This window comes from Platichthys flesus, chromosome 22 (genome assembly GCF_949316205.1).
Source record: "Platichthys flesus chromosome 22, fPlaFle2.1, whole genome shotgun sequence".
NCBI lineage: Eukaryota > Metazoa > Chordata > Actinopteri > Pleuronectiformes > Pleuronectidae > Platichthys > Platichthys flesus.
The window spans coordinates 1,725,239-1,743,801 of NC_084966.1; the positions used below are offsets into that span (position 1 = coordinate 1,725,239).

Genomic DNA, 18,563 nt, shown 5'->3' on the forward strand with positions numbered 1-18,563 from the left:
TCGAACGAAACAGCTTCTGCTGAGCTGCCAAGCAATTTATTTCAGAATAAAAACTGTCAAATGTTCCATAAAAACAATTATACAGAAAGTTTTCATTATAGGTTTTAAAAATCAAGCCAATAAACATGGTTAAAGCCAGTAACGTCCACTCAAGCAAATGTATTTAACTTTTGGGCATGAATACAAATTTTAATCAGATAATTACAAAATGTTAAAACTTTATGAAATTTTTTAATTGTATGGATTTTTCATGTATTTATTATAAAATACAGATGTTTTATAATATTGTACATTTTTGTTAATGTAAAAAACTTCTTCTAAAACTTATTTATTTACATTTTGGACATGAATTTTAAATAAAACATTAATAATTTACTTTCTATGGCTTTTTAATGTGTTTAAGATCAAATTTAAAGGTTTATTTTAACATATAACAAAATTGCACAATTTCACGTGTCTGTGACGACTTCCGCCTACGACGTCAGAGCTCGGATCCAAGATGGCGCTGTCCTGTGCGCGTACCGTGGGAGCGTTTCTCGGGAAATGTGGAAACTGCGGCTCCATGGTGTCGTTGCAGCTGAGTCGGAAGGTGAATCTGGGTTTTATCGATGAAAAGCAAAAATAAAATAATAGATTTAAAACGACGACGGAGTCAAAACACCCACGTCCTTGAGCTAGCATCCGGCTGTTAGCCGAAACTAGCTTGGATAATATTAAGAATTAGCATCTAGCAACGTCGCAATCAGTGTTATTATAATGTTAAATGGTTAATTGTATTTTATTATTAACTACTAAAGCCTCAACAACAGTTCGGCTACAGTGTTGTTGTTGTTGCTCCGGACACGAAGCTAACTGTGCTTGCTTCATGCTAACAACCCTGGAACTAACTGTCAGTGATTCATGCTAACAACACTGGAGCTAACTGTGTGATTCATGCTAACAACACTGGAGCTAACTGTCAGTGCTTCATGCTAACAACACTGTTGTTAGCTGTCAGTGCTTCATGTTAACACTGAAGCTGTGTGTGATTCATGCTAACAACACTGGAGCTAACTGTGTGATTCATGCTAACAACACTGGAGCTAACTGTCAGTGCTTCATGCTAACAACACTGTAGTTAGCTGTCAGTGCTTCATGTTAACACTGAAGCTGTGTGTGTTTCAGGCTAATAACACTGGAGCTAACTGTCAGTGATACATGCTAACAACACTGTACTGACTGTGTGTGTTTTATGCTAACAACACTGAACTAACTGTGTGTGTTTTATGCTAACAACACTGAACTAACTGTGTGTGTTTCATGCTAACAACACTGAAGCTGTCCGTGCTTCATGCTAACGACCCATTCTCCTCCTCCTCCTCCTGCTCCTCTTCAGATCCCGATCCGACCCCTCAGCTGCAGCTCCCCGCTCCTCAGAAAGAACCTGGCGGCCGCGGGGCCTCAGAAGTTCACCGCCGAGTTCATCGAGAAGCAGGTGGAGGAGTTCAACATCGGGAAGCGTCACCTGGCCAACATGATGGGAGAAGACCCGGAGAACTTCTGCCAGGAGGACGTGGACGTAAGAGCCGCGTTATAGTGATGCTCCCGCTGGTCTCTGCTGCTCTGATTGGCTGGGAGAGATATTTAATGTCTGTTTATTTGTGTTAACTGTTAATTTATCTCCACACTGTCTCATTCATCGGTTAAATCCTCAGATGTAGGCAGTTGCAAGACGATCCACTTTGAGCTGCGTCTGTAGCTTCATGTTTTTACCAGATTCCTGTAAATCAAACAGCAGCTCGAGATCTTCTCACACCTGGGTTGAGTTCTACCTTCAGGTTTGAGACCTCGTTGGTCCTTTGACAATAAGAAGTTTTAACTGACTCGGCGTCTAAACAGCATTTTGTGATTTACATAATTCTACCGACTGATTCCACGTAATTCGAGCTCCTCAGCAGTTTTCGTTGACAGACGGGAGAAAGTGTCAAAGTTAGTTTTCACAGCAGCTCAGTGTTTACCCTCTCAACGTGTCGACAAACATTTCACACTGATAAACACAGCTACACACAGGGAGCTGGTACAGTGACACACTTTGCTTGTGTGTGTGTGTGTGTGTCCACGTCCACTTAAACAAGACGAAAAAAATCTCATGAGAAAATCAGCATTTTAAATATTGATCAGCTTTAAAAGTGTTTTGTTTTAATGCTCTGGAAACCGATTTCCTGCAGGAGGTTGTTTTTACATGATACCGTTTAAATCAATTAACAATAAAATATAAAAAAATTGGTATATTAAGCAAAAAAAATTATTTAAAAAACACATAATTTCAGCACTTTTATCGTTTATGATTTGTTTACTTAAAGAACCTTTTAGTTAAGGTTGAACAGATTATAGAGATATTAAGAATCCCCCCCCTCCCCCCCAGCAGCAGCAGGGAGTCGGTGGCACCTCTGGCTAATCCGCCACGTCAGGGATATTAGCATCACTCGCGTTATTTCAGGTTTTTGGCAATAACTGACTCGTCCCTGCTCCGACCACTTAGCTTGATTTCCCTCGCTCGTTCCCCGGTGTCCCTCACGTGTAATGAAGAGAGCCGTTAGCGCCCGGCTGTGAAAGCCAAAGCGACGGCGAACAGCCCGAGTCTGGACGTGTGCAGGGAGAGAGGAAAATGTGGGAGGACTGGTGAGATGCGTAACGGGGCAGCTGATGAATCCCTCCGCCGCGGTTCAGAGTCCAGACTCCTCAGGTGTGACGCTGACGAACGACCGGTGAAAATCAAAGAGAGGCTTTCAAGCGATGAGGGATTTGAACCCTGGATGTTTGCCACAGTCGCACCAACGACCCACACATATTTTCATATGAGTTATATTCAGCTTCTCTTTGAATCAGGTCTGAATCTGATCATTTTACTGATGAAATAAATCCAGTTTTTTAAATTTCACCCTTAAAACAACAATAGGATTTTTTAGCTTTTTTCCTTTTTTATCGTCATTTCAAACGGAACATTTTTGGGTTTGGTGAGAAATTTGAAAACCTTCAAACTGAGCCTAGACAGCCGACACAGTGAAAGAGCAGGTTCTGAATTTAATAGGATTCCCTGTGTCGATGAAATTTGTAATATCGGACTTCCTCCTGCTCGGTTGTACGAGTGTCGCTCTCCCTCTTTCTCTCCTCCGTCACTCTCTCTCTCTCCCTCGGGGAATCACTTCCATCTTTTCCCGAGGCTCGGTGAAGCACAGGTGTGTCTTCATCTGTTCCTCTCGGCCTGTCTTTCCCTTTCTCTTTTCACCCTTTAACTTCTCCTCAATTGTCTTCCTCCCCCTGCCTCAGACACACACAGGTTTATTCAGTCCTTCTCTTCCTGCTCTCTGTCGTTTGACAACCTTAAGGCAGCAACCTGCTCGCTCTGTGCAGCACCTGCTGCCTCACTAATTGAACCAGCAGAGAGAAGGAAGAAATGACTGAGGAAGAGGAGGAGGAAGAGTGGAGCGATGGTGGGATGGAGGAAGGAGAGACATGAACAGACTGTCTTGATGAGTGTGGCGGGGCCAGCACACTTCCTGTCTCCCTCTCCTCTCTCACACACACACACACACTGCAGTGCCATCTGTAGCCCTGCTAATAACACACACACACACACACACACACACACACACACACACACACACACACGGTGTAGAGATGAACTCGCTCTGAACTGTTGGACGTCCACTGCTTCCTCTGCTCACTGTCAACAAAGCCAGAAACTTGTGCCTTTTTTTTCTGCTTGTTATCTCCTCCAACTCCACAGCAACACTCACACACTCTCACCAGCACACACTCTCACGGACACACACATCACACTCGCCTTTCCTTGAACCCGCGAGCAGCAGCTTGTTGTGTCATCTTCTGTCGCTCTCGCCCGTAGTTGTGACCTCTGTTGTCTCGATGTGTCATCTCTCAAATGGCCTTTTCTTCTTCTTCTTCTAATTCTTCTGTTTCTGAATGTGTTTCCTCTCTCGCCCACAGAGGAGCATCGCCTACCTCTTCCCCTCTGGCCTGTTTGAGAAGAAAGCTCAGCCCCTCATGAAGGTACGATGGTTCTTAATCAAATAACCACAGCTTGTTGTCTACGCTCATATTTACCTGCTGATATGAAACCACATATTATAAATAACTTCAGGTTTGATTCTTCACTCTGACTCTTTTGTTTTCCAGCATCCAGATGAGATCTTTCCGAGGCAGAGAGGTAAGTACCGTGTGTATAAGTCGTAGTAGTAAGTGAGTACATGTTGTGTAGAAGTACTCAGCTGCTCCTGTGTTTACAGCCATGCAGTGGGGAGCAGACGGTCGGCCTTTCCACTTCCTCTTCTACACCGGGAAACAGTCGTACTACTCCCTGATGCATGTGAGTACTGCAGGTGTGAGGTGGAGGTTAATCTTCATCCTGCTCCTCACCTCCTCTTCTCTCCTGCCTCCTGCACCCGAGGGTCATTTCTGATTCAGAGGAGAGAGTTGAGAGAAGGTAGCAAGGCCCCAGAGGGGGGGGCAGTGTCCGACCCTCTTCCTACACACGGCTGGATGAAGCCGGGGTGAAAGAGAGGTGGAAGATTAGAGGAAGAGGAGGAGGAGGAGGAGATGATGAAGGGGTCAGAGGTTGTGAGGGGAGAAGTTAATTCTCACTCTTTTTCAAGTCACCTCAGAAGAAATTTGTCTTTATAACTTTATCTGTCGATCAAACTTTATTTCTTTGGATTCTTTTCTTCTCTGTGACTTGAAATCATTAAAAGTGATCAGCTTTACAAAGGTGAGAAATCAGTTCATAAATATAAATGAGCAAAATAAAAAACTGGGGGAAGCCTTTAAAAAACATGTTTGAGGAGTGACACGTCTTTGTCCCGCCACCGGGAGCAGCTCCTCCACTGGGATCTGGAGGAAGAGGGGTGGGGGGGCTGAGGAGGAGGAGGAGGAGGAGGCCACTCCCTTCACACTGCTCGCCACCCCTGAGCGACCCTCTTCCTCCCTCTTCCTCCCTCTTCCTCCCTCTTCTCACTCAGCTCTTTGCTTCCTGGTTCACAGATGTGTCAAATATAAGAGCTGAAGCACAAAGATCTGAAAGTTAGACCGAGCTCACACATCTCACACACACAGACACACACACACACAGATAGACACACACTCCTTTGGTTTAAATGGGGATGTCAGCCATGACTGCTCGATCCCCCCCGTCTTGTGTCGCTCTCTTCTTGTAACTCTCTCTCTCACGTCAGGAGCGTTGCCAGCAGGGGGCAGTGGTGTGTGAGCCGGGCTCGCCGGTCGGCTGCCCTCGGGTTCAGCCGGCGTCGGCACATTAACCTGCTCGCTGCTCCACTGAGCCCTTTATGGCCACGACCGCGGGGGAACCTGCACACGACACCCCCTTCACTCTCCCTTCCTGTGCACAGGAAGTAAACACACACACACACACACCCAGATACTGGCCCTCGCCTCCTCACGCAGCCGATCCATGGGAATTATTTCTGGCCTTTGTCGGACCCAGTGTTTGTAACTGAAGCTTCTTATCCGAGGCTGCGTCCGACTCCTCCAACTCCTCCCTTCTGTTATTTTTTCAGATTTTCTATTACATCGTTTTTTTTTCTGCAGAGAAAATTGGTTTTTGCTCGATGTTTGCTTTTTTTCGGCTCCCCCCCCCCCCCAAACCCCACACCCACATACCCCCACCCCCTGAGGCCACCGTACCCCTGTGTCGCTGGTCGGAGTGGCAGCGGATTAGCCACACTCTATCAAGAGGGAATTAAACAAACATCTGGTGAATAATTGACAGGGAAATGAGTTCTCACCCAGGCGCAGGGAGGCTGAGGTGTGGGGGGGTGGGTGGAGGGGGGGTGCGCCTCAGGGACGTGAGCGGCATGCTCGGCTCGTTCACTGAGCTCAGATCTGGAGACGCCTCCTGATTGATTCAGTTAGAAAAGCAGAAAATGTTCAGCGTTAGATTGTTTTCAGTGAGTTTGGATCTAATGAAATGTGAAGAGAGAAGAGAATCAGCCTGAAATGATACGAGACAGAGAAACGTCTCCGTGGGAGAAGCTGGAGACGTTTCTGCTCTGAAGCTCCGCCTCTTTAAAGCTCAGAGTCCTCTAACCTTTTCTCTGTCATCATTAAAGTTATTGTTGTTTATCTCGTTTCTTCAGGAAACGTATGAAAAAATCCAGAACTTAGAGAAACACCAAGATCGTCTGAGAGCGAAGGGACTTTTCTCCCAGGACACGAAGAGGATGTAAGTTTCTGATCATCAGCTTTTGTTTGATCTGTGTTTCACGTGAAGTAGAAATGATCTTTTATTCAATATTTAGTTTATTTAAACTCTGTGTTTGTGGGGCTCAGCTCTTTAGGAACCAGCCGCTGGCTCACGAAGGACGAGGTGGACGTTCTGCTGGTGGAAACCATCTCCACTCACGATGTAAGAGACATTACCCCCCCCCCCCCCCTCCGTCCCCCACTCCTCGTCTTCATCCTCTTTATCTAACCGCGTCCTCCTCTTCAGTACAATCGCTTCATCCAGCTGATGGAGCGGCTGCTGTCCATCCCTTACTGCGCCGGGGAGGAGGAGTTCGTCCTGCGGTACCGCCGGCAGCTGGAGGCCCAGTCCAGGAAGCAGATGGTGCCCACGCTGGAGAGGGACGACCGCGGCGTGGCGTTCAGCACGGCAGAGGGTACACGCACGTCTTTAGGATGGTTTGAATGGTGCATGTGAAGTTTACCATGAACATATGAGAAACTTTGAGTGTGTGTGTGTGTTTTTGTGTGTGTCCTCAGGACGCAGGAAGACGTCCACCTCCTCAGTCGTCCTCCGAGACTGCGGCTCCGGACGCGTCACCGTCAACGGGCGAGATTACCTCGACTTCTTCTCCGTGCTGCAGGACAGGTGAGAGAGAGAGAGAGAGAGAGAGAGAGAGAGTCAGACACACAAACCGATTCCTCCTGCAACACCGACACTGTTTCCTTTAAAAATGCACAACGCGCTGTGCTCCACTCCCCCCCCCCCGAAAAATTAAAAAGCAGCTTTTTCACTCTTCACAGCATCGCCTGGTTTTTCTTATTTATCTCTTTGTAGTAAGTTAATTACACAGTTGAGTGATTGTGTGTGAGTGTGAGTGTGAGTCTGTGTGTGTGTGAGTGTGTCCGGAGCTGGTGTTGTCACGCAGTGTGAGGACGGGCTGTAATTGGAGCAGAGAGGTGACAATTGACTTTGTCAGCAGCCAACGGCCATTCAGCCAGAGACGCCATCCAGAACACAGACACACACACACACACACACACACACACACACACACACACACAACCACGCACGGCCTTATCCTCTTCCTGCTGAGTCAGACGTTGCTCAGTAATGTGCGGAGGTGAGATTGTTAGAGAAGCTTTGCCGGATCCTCGTCCGAGCACTCGTCCAATCAGACGTGAGGAGAGCCTCCGCTGTTGATATCTGTTCGATGACACACACTCCTGCTCCGCCCGCTCAACCCCCGTCTTTCACCCGGCGCTTTATCTCCCGGTCATTTTCTCCTTCCCTCACCTCGCCGCCTCCAGGGAGCAGCTGATGTTCCCGCTCCAGTTCACGGGCATGCTGGGACGCTTCGACCTGGAGTGCACCGTGAGCGGCGGCGGCAGGTCCGGCCAGGCGGGGGCGCTGCGGCTCGCCGTCTCCCGGGCTCTGCTCAGCTTCCTGTCCGAGGGCGACGTGGAGACCATGAGACAAGGTGGAGCTCCTTCTATTCTTCTTCCCTTTTCCTCATTGTTTTTCTTCACACTCTTCTCCTTCCTCTTCCTCCTGACATGATCTCAAGAGGCTGAATTATATCTAATAAATAATAATCCTCTCCTCTTCCTCCCTCCCTCCCTCCTCCTGTTTCCAGCCGGCCTGCTGACCCCTGACCCCAGAGTGAGGGAGAGGAAGAAGCCGGGACAGGAGGGAGCGAGAAAGAAATTCACCTGGAAGAAACGCTGAGGAAGAGGAGGAGGAAGAAGATTGAACCAGAACTCTAATAAGAACCATTCCCTCTGATGTCTGGTGATAACGGGACCGTGTATTTCACCTCCTGAAACGACCACGAGCAGAACGTCCTCACACGTCCTCACTCTGCCGCCATGTTTGAGATGCAGCCATCACTCAACTGGCTGCAGTGTGCTCCTTCAGCCACTAGATGGCAGCATTTGTCAAGGAATGAAGAAGCTGATGGAGTAAATGAATCAATAAATTAAGTTTTTCATATAAAAACGTGTTTTTTCTTTGCGTGTTGTTTGTAAATATTATTTATTCAGAATGTGATGTTATATTTTAGATCAACTTTCTTAATGATTATAGAATTTTAGGCTCAATTAGAAATGTATTTTAATGCATGAATGTTTTTGTTAATCTCTGAGGAATCAGTTCTTTTAATGTTCAGTTTTCTAACAAAGGGTCAGACATGTTATTCCCTGTATTCCTCTCTCTTGCCTACATTGCCCACAATGCAGCACAGGCCATATTTATTCAAATTTGATCTCAGTCCCTTGGCATCAGTTTAAATAATTCACAAAACAATTTAGCAAAAACACCATACATTCTGTTTCCAGCTTCTCACATGTGAAAGTTTTAGTTTAGTACGTTTTCAATAATTCTGAACTGAAACGTTGACGTTTATTTAATCTTTTAAAAATTTCTTCACTGAGGAACCAAAACCACACTGGAAACACCAATGAGTTTTTATAATAAATATCGTTTTAAAACCTGGGAAGGAAACTTGGATGGTTGTTTTTCCTGCTGGTTATTGAGACTAGAATACAACTTTCCTATGAAACATGAAACCAGATCTGAAAAGTGATTTTATTGTGATAAACTTTCAAAAACCTGCAAGAATTCAGATTTACTATTAGTTGTAATGACCAGTTTCAGCCACTAGGTGTCTCTAGAGCAGCACACACGCAGCCCAGGTGAGTCTCACCTGCTGCTCCGCTCATCGATATCAGTGATCGATTGTTGTGACTGATCCTGAATCATCGATGTGATCATTGATCTCCTCATCCATCAGCTGGAGCTGTAATCAATGTGCGGGGCTGGGACACGTGTGCGTGATGTGCGGTGCAGGGGGGGCGGAGTCTGCGGCTTTACACCGGCTGACGGTGCACGCTCAGCGGATCATTCTTGAATCCTCAGCCGCTGATCACCTGCTACACGCCGAAGAGAAGCGGTCGCAGCCCGGACACAACGCTCCGAGCTGCCGGTGTTCGTCATGGAGGTGCTGCCGGCCGCGGGGCTGCCGGAGCTGGACTGCAACAGCAACTGTCTGCCGCCGGAGCTGGAGGTGAAGAAGCTGCAGCAGCTGGTCCGGAGGCTGGAGCTGCAGAACGAGCAGCTGCGGGCGAGCGGCTGCTCCGCCGGGCCGACCCCGGGATTCGGGCTTGGGAGCCCCGGTGCGTTCCGCCTGCACGGCCCGCTGCTCGCCCTGCGGTGCCACTCGCCCCCGGAGGAGCCTTTCGACTACTTCCAACCGCACGGAGCCGGGGACGGAGCCTCCGAACCGGGGGAGGACGAAGCGGAGCCGTCGGTGCTGGACGAGCTGGAGCTGCTGGACCTGGAGGTTCTGTGCTGCCCGGAGGAGGAGGAGGAGGAGACGTGGTGAGTGTTCGAACCCCAACCTGTTGTTCCTGCAGGAGGGTGGTGCTGCACGCTCCTGCTGCACATCTGCACCACACACACACATCTGGAGGACAATGAGGAAGATGTTTTCAGGCCTGAACCAAAGTGTGTGTCTGTCTGTGTGTCTCTCTGTCTGTGTGTGTGTCTGTGTGTGGGTGTGTTAGTGTGTGTGTCAGGCTGATACAGGCCTCAGCTTCCTCTATATACTCTCAGCCTTTTATTCTCTGTGCAGATGTTACAACACATCTGGCTGCTGGTTATTCTGTCAGATTTAGATTCATATTATTATCATAAATCAAATTATCTGTTAAGGTGGAAAAAAAATTCACTGATGCACAAAATAATCTTACTATACTCTTGGGGGGGGGGGGGTGTATGTATCGGGGTCATCAAGGGGCCACAGTTTACACAGAGGGGCCAATTATAGGTCCAACAGTCTTTCCTTTGTTTACTGTCGACTCTCCAGCTCTGAGGAAAACAACACAAACTCTCATATTTGTTGTCCTGGTCTTGAAGTTCTTCAACTGGAACTATTCTACATTTCCAGATCTATCAACCGTCAGTCTACTGTTTAATAAACCACTGATTCCCTCTATAAACTCACGAGCAGATTCTGTGTCTTCATCTTTTATTTGCAGGTTTGTGTCCAGTTGTCACACGTCTCCTCCCGAGTGCAGGAGTGTGAGTTGTGTGTTTGTCATCTCACCTGATGTCAGGGAAGCTTTTCATCTATAATTCAGCTGCTCTATGTTCCTGCAGAGTAAAAACAAGGAGGAGGATGAAGAGGAAGAGGAGGATGAGGAGGAGTTCTGTCAGAATAATCTGATGCACTTCATCTGAGCAGAGCCGCTCCTCTTCCTCATCCCCTCCAGCCTCAGAGAGATTCATGTCGTCTTCCTCTGGGTTTAATGTTCTGTTTGCTGGAAACTCTGCAGCTTCTCTGGGAAGTTCTGTGCAAACATTCCTGTTCCATCGAGGAGAAATTCTAAAACAGACTTCTCCTCCTCTGTCGTTCATCTGATCCCGAAGCTGCTGCAGCATCAGAATCAGACATTCTAACAGTCGGACCTCCTCCCTGCAGGTTGTACGAGTCGCCGAAGGCCGTGGAGCTGGGAGTCGACTCGCTCAGTCCTCTGCAGTGGAGCCGTCACGTTCTGGACCGACCCAAGACCGAGGTGGAGGCCGCCCGGCGATCACTGTCCCTGCGACTGGAGCAAGGTACGAGTTCAGTGTGAGATGAACAGACACCTCAGATTGTTCTTGTTTCCTGGTCTCAGATCAGAGCTGCTGCGGAATGCTCTAACTTAGAACTCCGACATGTTTCCAGGGGGCTGCAGGAAAAGTTGTGGGAACATCTGGAGTATCTGACATGTGTGTTCTCACATTCAGCTCCTCTGGATCATTCCAGGAACTCAAGTTCATGTCTGGAAACGGCTCCAGAGATTTGTTTCACTCGTCGGATCGACTTCCTCTCAACAATGTGACTAACGAGGATGAGCAGGACGTTAATCTGACCTCGGAGCTCTGAGCCGATCAGGTGGAGGTCAGCTGACCTGCGGCTGCTGCCATTAATTACACAAAACATCTCCGAGCAGCAGGAAGCGGAGACTCCGAGTCGCTGCAGATTCCAGACGAGTGGAAATCGATGTTGTGTCTCCTCGCTTGAGTTCAGTGTTTTCACGGTTTCTTCATGAGCCTGAATCGATGGTCTAAAAATAGGTTTCTTGGGATGTCGCAAGATTATTGACAACAAAACGTGGAAAAGAGGCGATTAGGGTTATTGATCCAGACGTCAACACACCTCTGTAGACTGTGTGTGTGTCTGTCTGTGTGAGTGTGTTGAGGCCTTTGCATGAATCAAGGCTCCCACGGCCTCAGCTTAACACCCTGAAGCCTTTAATGAGCTGGACTCACGTGTGTGTGTGTGTCTGTGTGTGTCAGGTGTTCAGAGAGAATGAGGCTCTGTGTGAGTTGTGTTACTGATTGTTGTCTCATGAGTTGTAGGCACAATCAGTGTGAAACCCACAGTTGGTAGTTTTCCAGGTTTCTTCTTCTCCTGATCTTCACTCGTGACTCTGAAGTTCCTTCGTCTCCGTCGCACTCGACAAAGATCTGAAATGTGATTAATGGTGAGATTCCAGATCCACTGGTCCGAAGCTGCACCAGTAGAGTGAAGGATCTGCAGACTGGGTCGGGCTCTACTGGTATCTGGGTCACAGCCGTCGACCTTTGACCTCTGAGGTGGCTCCAGCTGTGCGGCTCGTCGCCCGGAACTTCGCTTCATCACGTAAAGCTGCAGAGGACTCCTCCCACCAGCTTGGCAGGCCGCCTCCCACCGCCTCCATCTCCCCCCCCCCCCCCCCCCCCCTCCGCCCGAGGTTCAGAACAGAGAGGATGGAGAGCTGTTGCCAGGGAAACGGTTTACATGAAAGGAATTCCACCCCCCCTCATAGCTTAGTGTCTTCTATTCACATCGACAGGTATCAAGAGAAACCCTCCTCCTACACACAGACACACACACACACACACAGTTTAATATGAAAAACACAACGCTGCACATCTGTATTCGTCCTTGTTTTCATCACATCAAAGTTTCTGCTCTGCTTCTATGAATAGAAACCGAGTTGTGCACATGAGTGTGTGTCTGTGTGTGTGTACAGCTCCGTGTGTGAGCGGCTCTGTTGTGTTGAAAACGTCTTTGTCCTCGGAGCTGAAACATGATGAATAGAGCAGTTAGTGACAGACACATCGTGGTGAGGTAACTGTGTGTGTGTGTACACATTGTGTGGATGTGTGTGTTACTGTGTGGCCGTCTTTGTTGTTTTTTGCGAGCGTCATCTGAAGCTTCGTCGCTATGTTTAATATTTATTTAGTTTAAAGTATCTTAATATGAAATCCTCTTGTTCCCTCGTCAGTCTCTAGGTGGCGTAGCAGCTTGTCCAGCCCCTCCCACTCCTCCCCAGGCCCCCCCCTCAGTCGGGTGGCCGGCGTGTCTCCCATCAGAGCCCCCCCCTGCTCCACGCCCCTGTCGTCTGAGCGCCACGGTAACCACGCTTCTCCAACACCAGAGAATATCAAGTTTATAATAATTAAATATAAGAATCTTTGTTGTTTATGATCCAAAGTGCCTCCTCCCTCCTCCCTCTCCTCCCCAGCTCCCTCCCTCTCCTCCCCGCTCCACCGTGTTCTCCATCGGACGCTGAGTCCCGTGGGGAAGGAGTTCTCCCCCCTCGCCGAGCGCACCCCCACCTTCCTCCCCCACCTGGCAAATTCAAGTAAGACGCGGGTTCCTCACATATTAATATAAACCATGTGACGGATTCATGTGAATTATTAGTGATGGAAACAACGACACAGAGCCAGACTCATCAGAGGGCGAGGGAGAGAGGGGGAGAGAGAGAGAGAGAGAGCCTCAGGGTCCATTGGAGGATTTTTAGCCTCAGGTTTATTTCCATAACACAATTCCCACAATTCTCTCTGCTTGATTCTTTATGCAAACTTTCACGTATCTAAATTAATCACCGATAGGATATTGTTTAGAAACACATTTTTAACATAACTCCAACAAACTATTGCTTTTACTGGTTTTTAAATATTTAAATAACTCCAGACGTCAGTGTTTATAGGTTTAAGACCCGGGGACTTTAAGTGTAGAAAGACGTTTGTGACTCTTGTGTTAGTTGAGGTCAAAAGAAAAGACCTGAGACGGAAGAGAAGCTTTAGACGTGAGGCCGACGTCATTAGAATCATACGACTGATGGGAGGATTATTTTATTTGAGATCTGAGGCGGATCAGGAAGTGAGGAGCGGATGGAGAAACCTCTCCGTTAATATCTCTGCTGCTTAAAGAGCTTAATAGTTCTCCGTCAGTCTGAATCCTCCATCGTGACGTAGAAGTCAGGGAACATGAGTCCCACAGTTTCCTTTGTGTCTCTTTTCCTCTGAAGTCCTGAGACGCTCGGTCCTCAGTCCCCAGTCGTCCATGGACAGTGACCTCGGGGCCTCGGAGGACGAGTCCCTCACTCTGCACGGATACAAACTGCACGACCTCACCGACGTGCAGGTCATGGCCCGGCTGCAGGAGGAGAGTGAGTCTCAACAGAAATACACATCTCTCTGTTCTGTGTTGTGTTGTTACTGTCGGTGTGTGTCTGTCACTTGAATTCTTCTCACCTTGTGTCTTTATTGTGTCCCTGCTTCTTTCTAATGTTTTAACATTTGGCTCCAGATCTCAGAGCTCATCGCTACTTCAGCTTCATTAACCCCAGGAGGTGATAAAGTGTGTGTGTCTGTGTGTGTCCTGTGTGTGTGTGTGTGTGTGTGTTTGTGTTGCACGCCGGGCCCTCACATCTCACCCCCGCAGGTCTAAGGCAGGACTACGCCAGCACATCGTCCACCCTCGCCAACCGCCGCAGCCAGAGCTTCACCTTCCAGCTCAGCCAGCTCAGCGCCGGCCTCGACCTGGAGGAGGAAGACGAGGAGGACGACGAAGACTACGGCCTCCTGCCCCCCCCGCAGGCGCGCCTCACCCGCCTGCCGCACTCCCACACCTTCTCCAGCATGCGAGACTGGCGAAGAAGCACCACGTCCCTGTCCACCCCCCCCTCCACGCCCTCCACGCCGCCGCTCCCTTCCGCCGGGTTCGCCTTCCAGCCACTGGTCCCGTCCCAGCTCCAGGGACTGGGAGCCGGCAGCTTCTGCACCCCCGAGCCTCTGGGCTTCCGATCAGGATCAGGTAGGTTCCGTCTCGCCAGCTGATCCAGAAGCAAATCGACCAATCAGGTCGTGGCTGTGATCAGCACTAATGACTCATCTCTGTTTCTATGTTTACGTTGTGTATTTGTACATTTGTGTGCGTTGTTGTGTGCGACACTTCATCGTGGTGTCCAGGAGAATGTGAGAGTAAGTCAACACAGTTTTTCTGCTCAATATAAAGTTCAATTTAATCTTAATAAGCATTCAATTATTAAATATTAACCAATAAAAAAAACATAGATTGATTATTTAAATGTACGCTCTGCTCTTTAACGGAACGTCTCCGCCCTGGACTGACCCACACTGATGCTCTAACCTCTTAACAACTCTAAGCCGGTTGTACAACTGGACTTAAGGCGCTCAGACTGGTGTGTTTCCGCTCTGAGACCAGGGCCAGGGAGGGTTTGATGGGATTAGTGGGAGTGACGGTGAAGATCAGCACGGCTTCTTTAAAACGGACGTGAACCCACAGCTAAACATGAACTGAGTATTTATTATCCATCTTTAACCTCCGTGTTTCTGTGCCTGTGAAGATAAACTGCGGAGGAGCATGCCTAACCTTGTCCGAGCTCCCAGCATGCCGAGTGTGCCCATTCCGACCAATCCCAGCGCTTCCCCGTGTTTGCTTCGTAACAGCCTGAGCTTTGATTCGTCCAGCGGTCTGGCTCGCCTGCAGTCCTCCAGTAAGACGCCATTTCTCTTTTTGCCTTTTTTAGAAATTTCAATTAAACTTTATCGAGCAGTTCTCTAACTCGTTAACCCCCCCCCCCCCTCTCCCCCCTCTCTGCAGTCCCCTCCCCTGGCCTACTTCAACACAGGGTCCAGAGCGTGGGGAACTTCCTCTCCTTGTCCCGGCAGCCGCTGAAGGCCACGGCGTACGTCAGCCCCACCATCAAGGGCTCGGCCTCCACCGGCCTCCAGCCTCCGAGCGGCAGCGGGGGGAGTAACAGCTGGGGTAACAGCGGGATCCCTCTGTTCAGCAAATCAGCCGCCGGAGGGGGGACGCCCACCTCCACGCCGGGCACTCCCCGCAGCAGCCTGCCCCGCCCCGCCTCCTTTCTGGGCGCCACGAGTTCCACTCCCCGCAGCAAGGTGGCGCTACCAGCACGAAGGTAAACAGTTTGTTCTGTATGTCTTTGACTTTAAAGGTTTTATAAACAGTTTGTGATTGTGACCCTTGTTGTTTCGCCCTCAGTTTACTGACGCCTCCAAAGAGCTTGTCCACCTTCAGTGCTCTTCGTGACGGCACCTGGAGAGACGGCTGCTACTGATGGATGAGCCGGTGCGGTGGCGCCCCCTGCTGGCTGGGGTAACTCGCCACACCTCAACATCCATTTCCACACCAACTGGGTTTGACCAAAAAGTTTAAATAAAATGACCTTAAACCTGAGCTCCTGCATAGAAGAGATCAATCCCGAAGGTCACGTGACCCGATCTGTTTCCCCGTCCACTCGATTCTATGCAGACGTTCTCCGGTGAAGACGGGTTTAATCTGGACCCGTCGACTGGTCTGTGCCAAGTGGGAGTTGTTCCCAGTTGCTCTTGTGCAATAAACCTCTGACTGTAGGGGACCAGTAACACTAACCTGCTAAAGAGGGCTGCCAGTTTATATTAAATGATCCTCGCTGTATTTATTTATACACGTATTTTAACAATGGAGTGTTTGGACTAATCAGGTGCTTTCCCTCCGGCAGAGAGCCAATGATGCTGCTAGATTTTAATCTGTCTGACTTTGTGTCATTTTTACAAGGAAGACATTAAAGTGTGTATTCGTGTACAAAGCTAATTATTAATTGTGCTTAAACACACAAACTCCTATATATGGATGCAATATAATTTAATTTTAAATGTGGGTTGTGACCAAATGATTTCGTCTGATTGTCTCACCATGGGGTCGGGAAATGTTTTGTCTCACCACCTTCTACTGGGAAACGGTTCTGGTTGCACTTTGTATAAATTTGTAAATCAACTGATGTGTTTTTGTTGTGTATCACTAATACTTGCACTTTTGTGAGATTTCAGTTACACTCTGCGTCATGTAGCACCTTTTTTTTGTTTATGATATTTCACTTGGGATTTATTAATTATTTTTAGATTATCGTGGTACATTCTAAAACCCTGTGATACCTTTGTTACTGTAATGGACTGAATGAGTGAAACTTTTTAATAAAACACACTACAGACTACAGACGTGTGTTTTTTTTCTACTACTTCTGAAACACAACAAAAGTATGAAAACTGACAACTGAAGCTCCCACAGGTTCTCTGTCATGTTTCGAAGGTGAGGGTGCAACGTGCAATGACACCACTAGATGTCACTAAAGTATATATATATATATATATATATATATATATATATACCTATATAGATATTAATGAGAATAATAAACATCTTTGTGCTGCTTTAGAAAACCCACACACAAGTCACACAGACACACAATCAAATTGAATTTCATGACTTTACAAAGGAGGACCTGGATGCAGAGCGTGTTCCCCTTGAGGAACATGAAACATCTGGTTCCTGCTGAAGAAAAGTTTTTTAGAGATGTCTGTGGTTTCTCTAACATCTCGGGTTTCTGTTCTGAAGCTTTTTAGAGCTTGGATAACGTCCACCTCTCTCTCTCTGTGTGTGTGTGTGTGTGTGTGTGTCCTGTGGTCACGCTGCTGTCTCGTCCACATGTCCACAAATAGCCTGTATGTTTTAAATCCCACATGTGAGACAGGTCAGTATTAGTTTCTGTACAACACACTCTCCCTGTAATTTCACATCTTGGACATAAAAAGTTCACGAACACTTCAAAGTTTGACTCGAGGATGAAAACAGAATATTCTGTCATTGACACTCAAGTCACGAAGCCGGATGTTTAAATTCATCGTTTTGAGATACGTCTTGTTTAAAAGCAGAATTCTTGATGACTGCATTCTAACTAAACATGTTTCTGTTTGTGTCTCCACCTGAAACTCTCCTCACTGACCTACATCCTTCATCCTCATCTGTTTTCACCGTGCAGACTCATCTGATGTGTTTTCCAGGACAGAGCTCGTCCCTGAGGCGACGTCCCGGAGGTGGAGAACCAAACACAACATGAGTTCTGTCTCCGCTGCTGATCCCTTCACAGAATCTCATCAGTTCACGTGGTCTCAGCTCCTCAGAGCCTTGGTACAGTGGCGGCTCTGCAGAGTGAAGTGGATCTCAGGTGTTTCCTCTGCAGAACAGACCAGGAAGAGGAGAAGGTGCTGCAGGAACAGACTGGTTTGTCATTAAGGAGTGGAGGACGCAGCCGAGCCTCTGGGGACGGAGGCTGAAGCAGATGAAGAAGACACTTCCTCCGTCAGCTTCTGCTCATTCAAGCCTCTTTATGAACTGGAGGTTTGAGAACATGGGTTTTTGCCAAAGGTCACGAGCGTCTGAAGAAGTCGTGTTTATCAGAGGATTTTCTCTGGTTACTTCAGATTCAATCAAACTGGTTTAAAAGATCTATCAGTATATGTAACAACCGAGAGCATGAAGGGACTCGAACCCTCGACCTTCTGAAAGGCAAATTATTGTAGTTGGTGAATCTTGATAAACAGTTGTTCAGGGAAACCCGAAGGAGTCCAGATGAAAGTTCCCTGAATCCTACATTTAAATCTTGGACTGAGGAAGCGGCAAAATCCTGAGATGCAAGAAAAGCACAACTTCATCTTTCAAGGAAAAATGAAATATAGCTTCATCCTGCCCTCCTTCTTTAACACAGCCTTTAATTTGCTTCATCTATTTCAGCATCTGAGAGAGGAGGAGGAGGAGGAGGAGGAGGCTGGCTTGAGCTGAAGCACGAAAAAAGTGATGAGGGAGGAGAGTGAAATGGGAGGGAGCATGGTGGGGGGGCCCTGCTGGTCCCAGTTGGCAGTAACCTCTCGTCCAGGAGCCTCTTCCTCTCAGGGATTTTTGGATTTCTCAGTGTGGATGCTGTAGACCGGACCGGGACTCGCTCTGACTTCCTTGTGTGTGTCTGCGGAGGCTGTGTGTGAGGACGCTCTACGTCTGGCATCCAGACATGGGCCCCTCGTTACGCTCTGGGATTACTGTGTGCCTGGCCCTCGCCTTGGCTCAGGTGCTCACTGTGACCTGCCAGGAAGAGACCACGACAGGTGAGTGACGGCCCTCTGGGCTCTGATTGGCTTTCTGTGCTGA

At 48.2% G+C, this 18,563-nt stretch overlaps 2 protein-coding genes across 4 annotated transcripts; both read left to right on the plus strand.

Annotated features, from left to right (window-relative positions):
- The first annotated feature begins 443 nt into the window (after positions 1–443).
- On the plus strand, positions 444–8,234 carry mrps9 (mitochondrial ribosomal protein S9). Its single transcript, XM_062380752.1, has 11 exons — positions 444–589; positions 1,376–1,558; positions 3,988–4,050; positions 4,177–4,207; positions 4,287–4,366; positions 6,150–6,235; positions 6,343–6,418; positions 6,503–6,671; positions 6,775–6,883; positions 7,546–7,715; positions 7,872–8,234. Exons 1-11 carry the CDS (start codon positions 500–502, stop codon positions 7,961–7,963), a joined length of 1,149 nt encoding a protein of 382 aa, XP_062236736.1. The 5' UTR covers positions 444–499; the 3' UTR covers positions 7,964–8,234.
- A 706-nt stretch (positions 8,235–8,940) lies between these two features.
- Positions 8,941–16,575, plus strand: LOC133933614 (SLAIN motif-containing protein 1-like). 3 transcript variants are annotated; one of them, XM_062380748.1, is made up of 9 exons: positions 8,944–9,613; positions 10,716–10,852; positions 12,550–12,678; positions 12,760–12,909; positions 13,582–13,722; positions 13,998–14,369; positions 14,923–15,072; positions 15,180–15,501; positions 15,585–16,575. In XM_062380748.1, the coding sequence occupies exons 1-9, from the start codon at positions 9,228–9,230 to the stop codon at positions 15,658–15,660; spliced, it is 1,863 nt and encodes a 620-aa protein (XP_062236732.1). In that variant the 5' UTR covers positions 8,944–9,227; the 3' UTR covers positions 15,661–16,575. The 3 variants fall into 3 exon arrangements, with proteins under 3 accessions (XP_062236733.1, XP_062236732.1, XP_062236734.1); XM_062380750.1 differs by having other exon boundaries at positions 8,945–9,613; positions 12,790–12,909; XM_062380749.1 differs by lacking the exon at positions 15,180–15,501 and having other exon boundaries at positions 8,941–9,613.
- The last annotated feature ends 1,988 nt before the right edge of the window (positions 16,576–18,563 follow it).

Bases quoted from the DNA above. Each gene is read 5' to 3' on its own strand.
- LOC133933614 (XM_062380748.1), top strand. From the start codon at position 9,228: ATGGAGGTGCTGCCGGCCGCGGGGCTGCCGGAGCTGGACTGCAACAGC. The intron at 9,614-10,715 runs GTGAGTGTTCGA...TCCTCCCTGCAG, and splicing joins GAGGAGGAGGAGGAGACGTG to GTTGTACGAGTCGCCGAAGG. The intron at 12,910-13,581 runs GTAAGACGCGGG...TTTCCTCTGAAG, and splicing joins CCCCCACCTGGCAAATTCAA to TCCTGAGACGCTCGGTCCTC.
- mrps9 (XM_062380752.1), top strand. From the start codon at position 500: ATGGCGCTGTCCTGTGCGCGTACCGTGGGAGCGTTTCTCGGGAAATGT. The intron at 1,559-3,987 runs GTAAGAGCCGCG...TCTCGCCCACAG, and splicing joins TCTGCCAGGAGGACGTGGAC to AGGAGCATCGCCTACCTCTT. The intron at 4,051-4,176 runs GTACGATGGTTC...TTTGTTTTCCAG, and splicing joins AAGCTCAGCCCCTCATGAAG to CATCCAGATGAGATCTTTCC.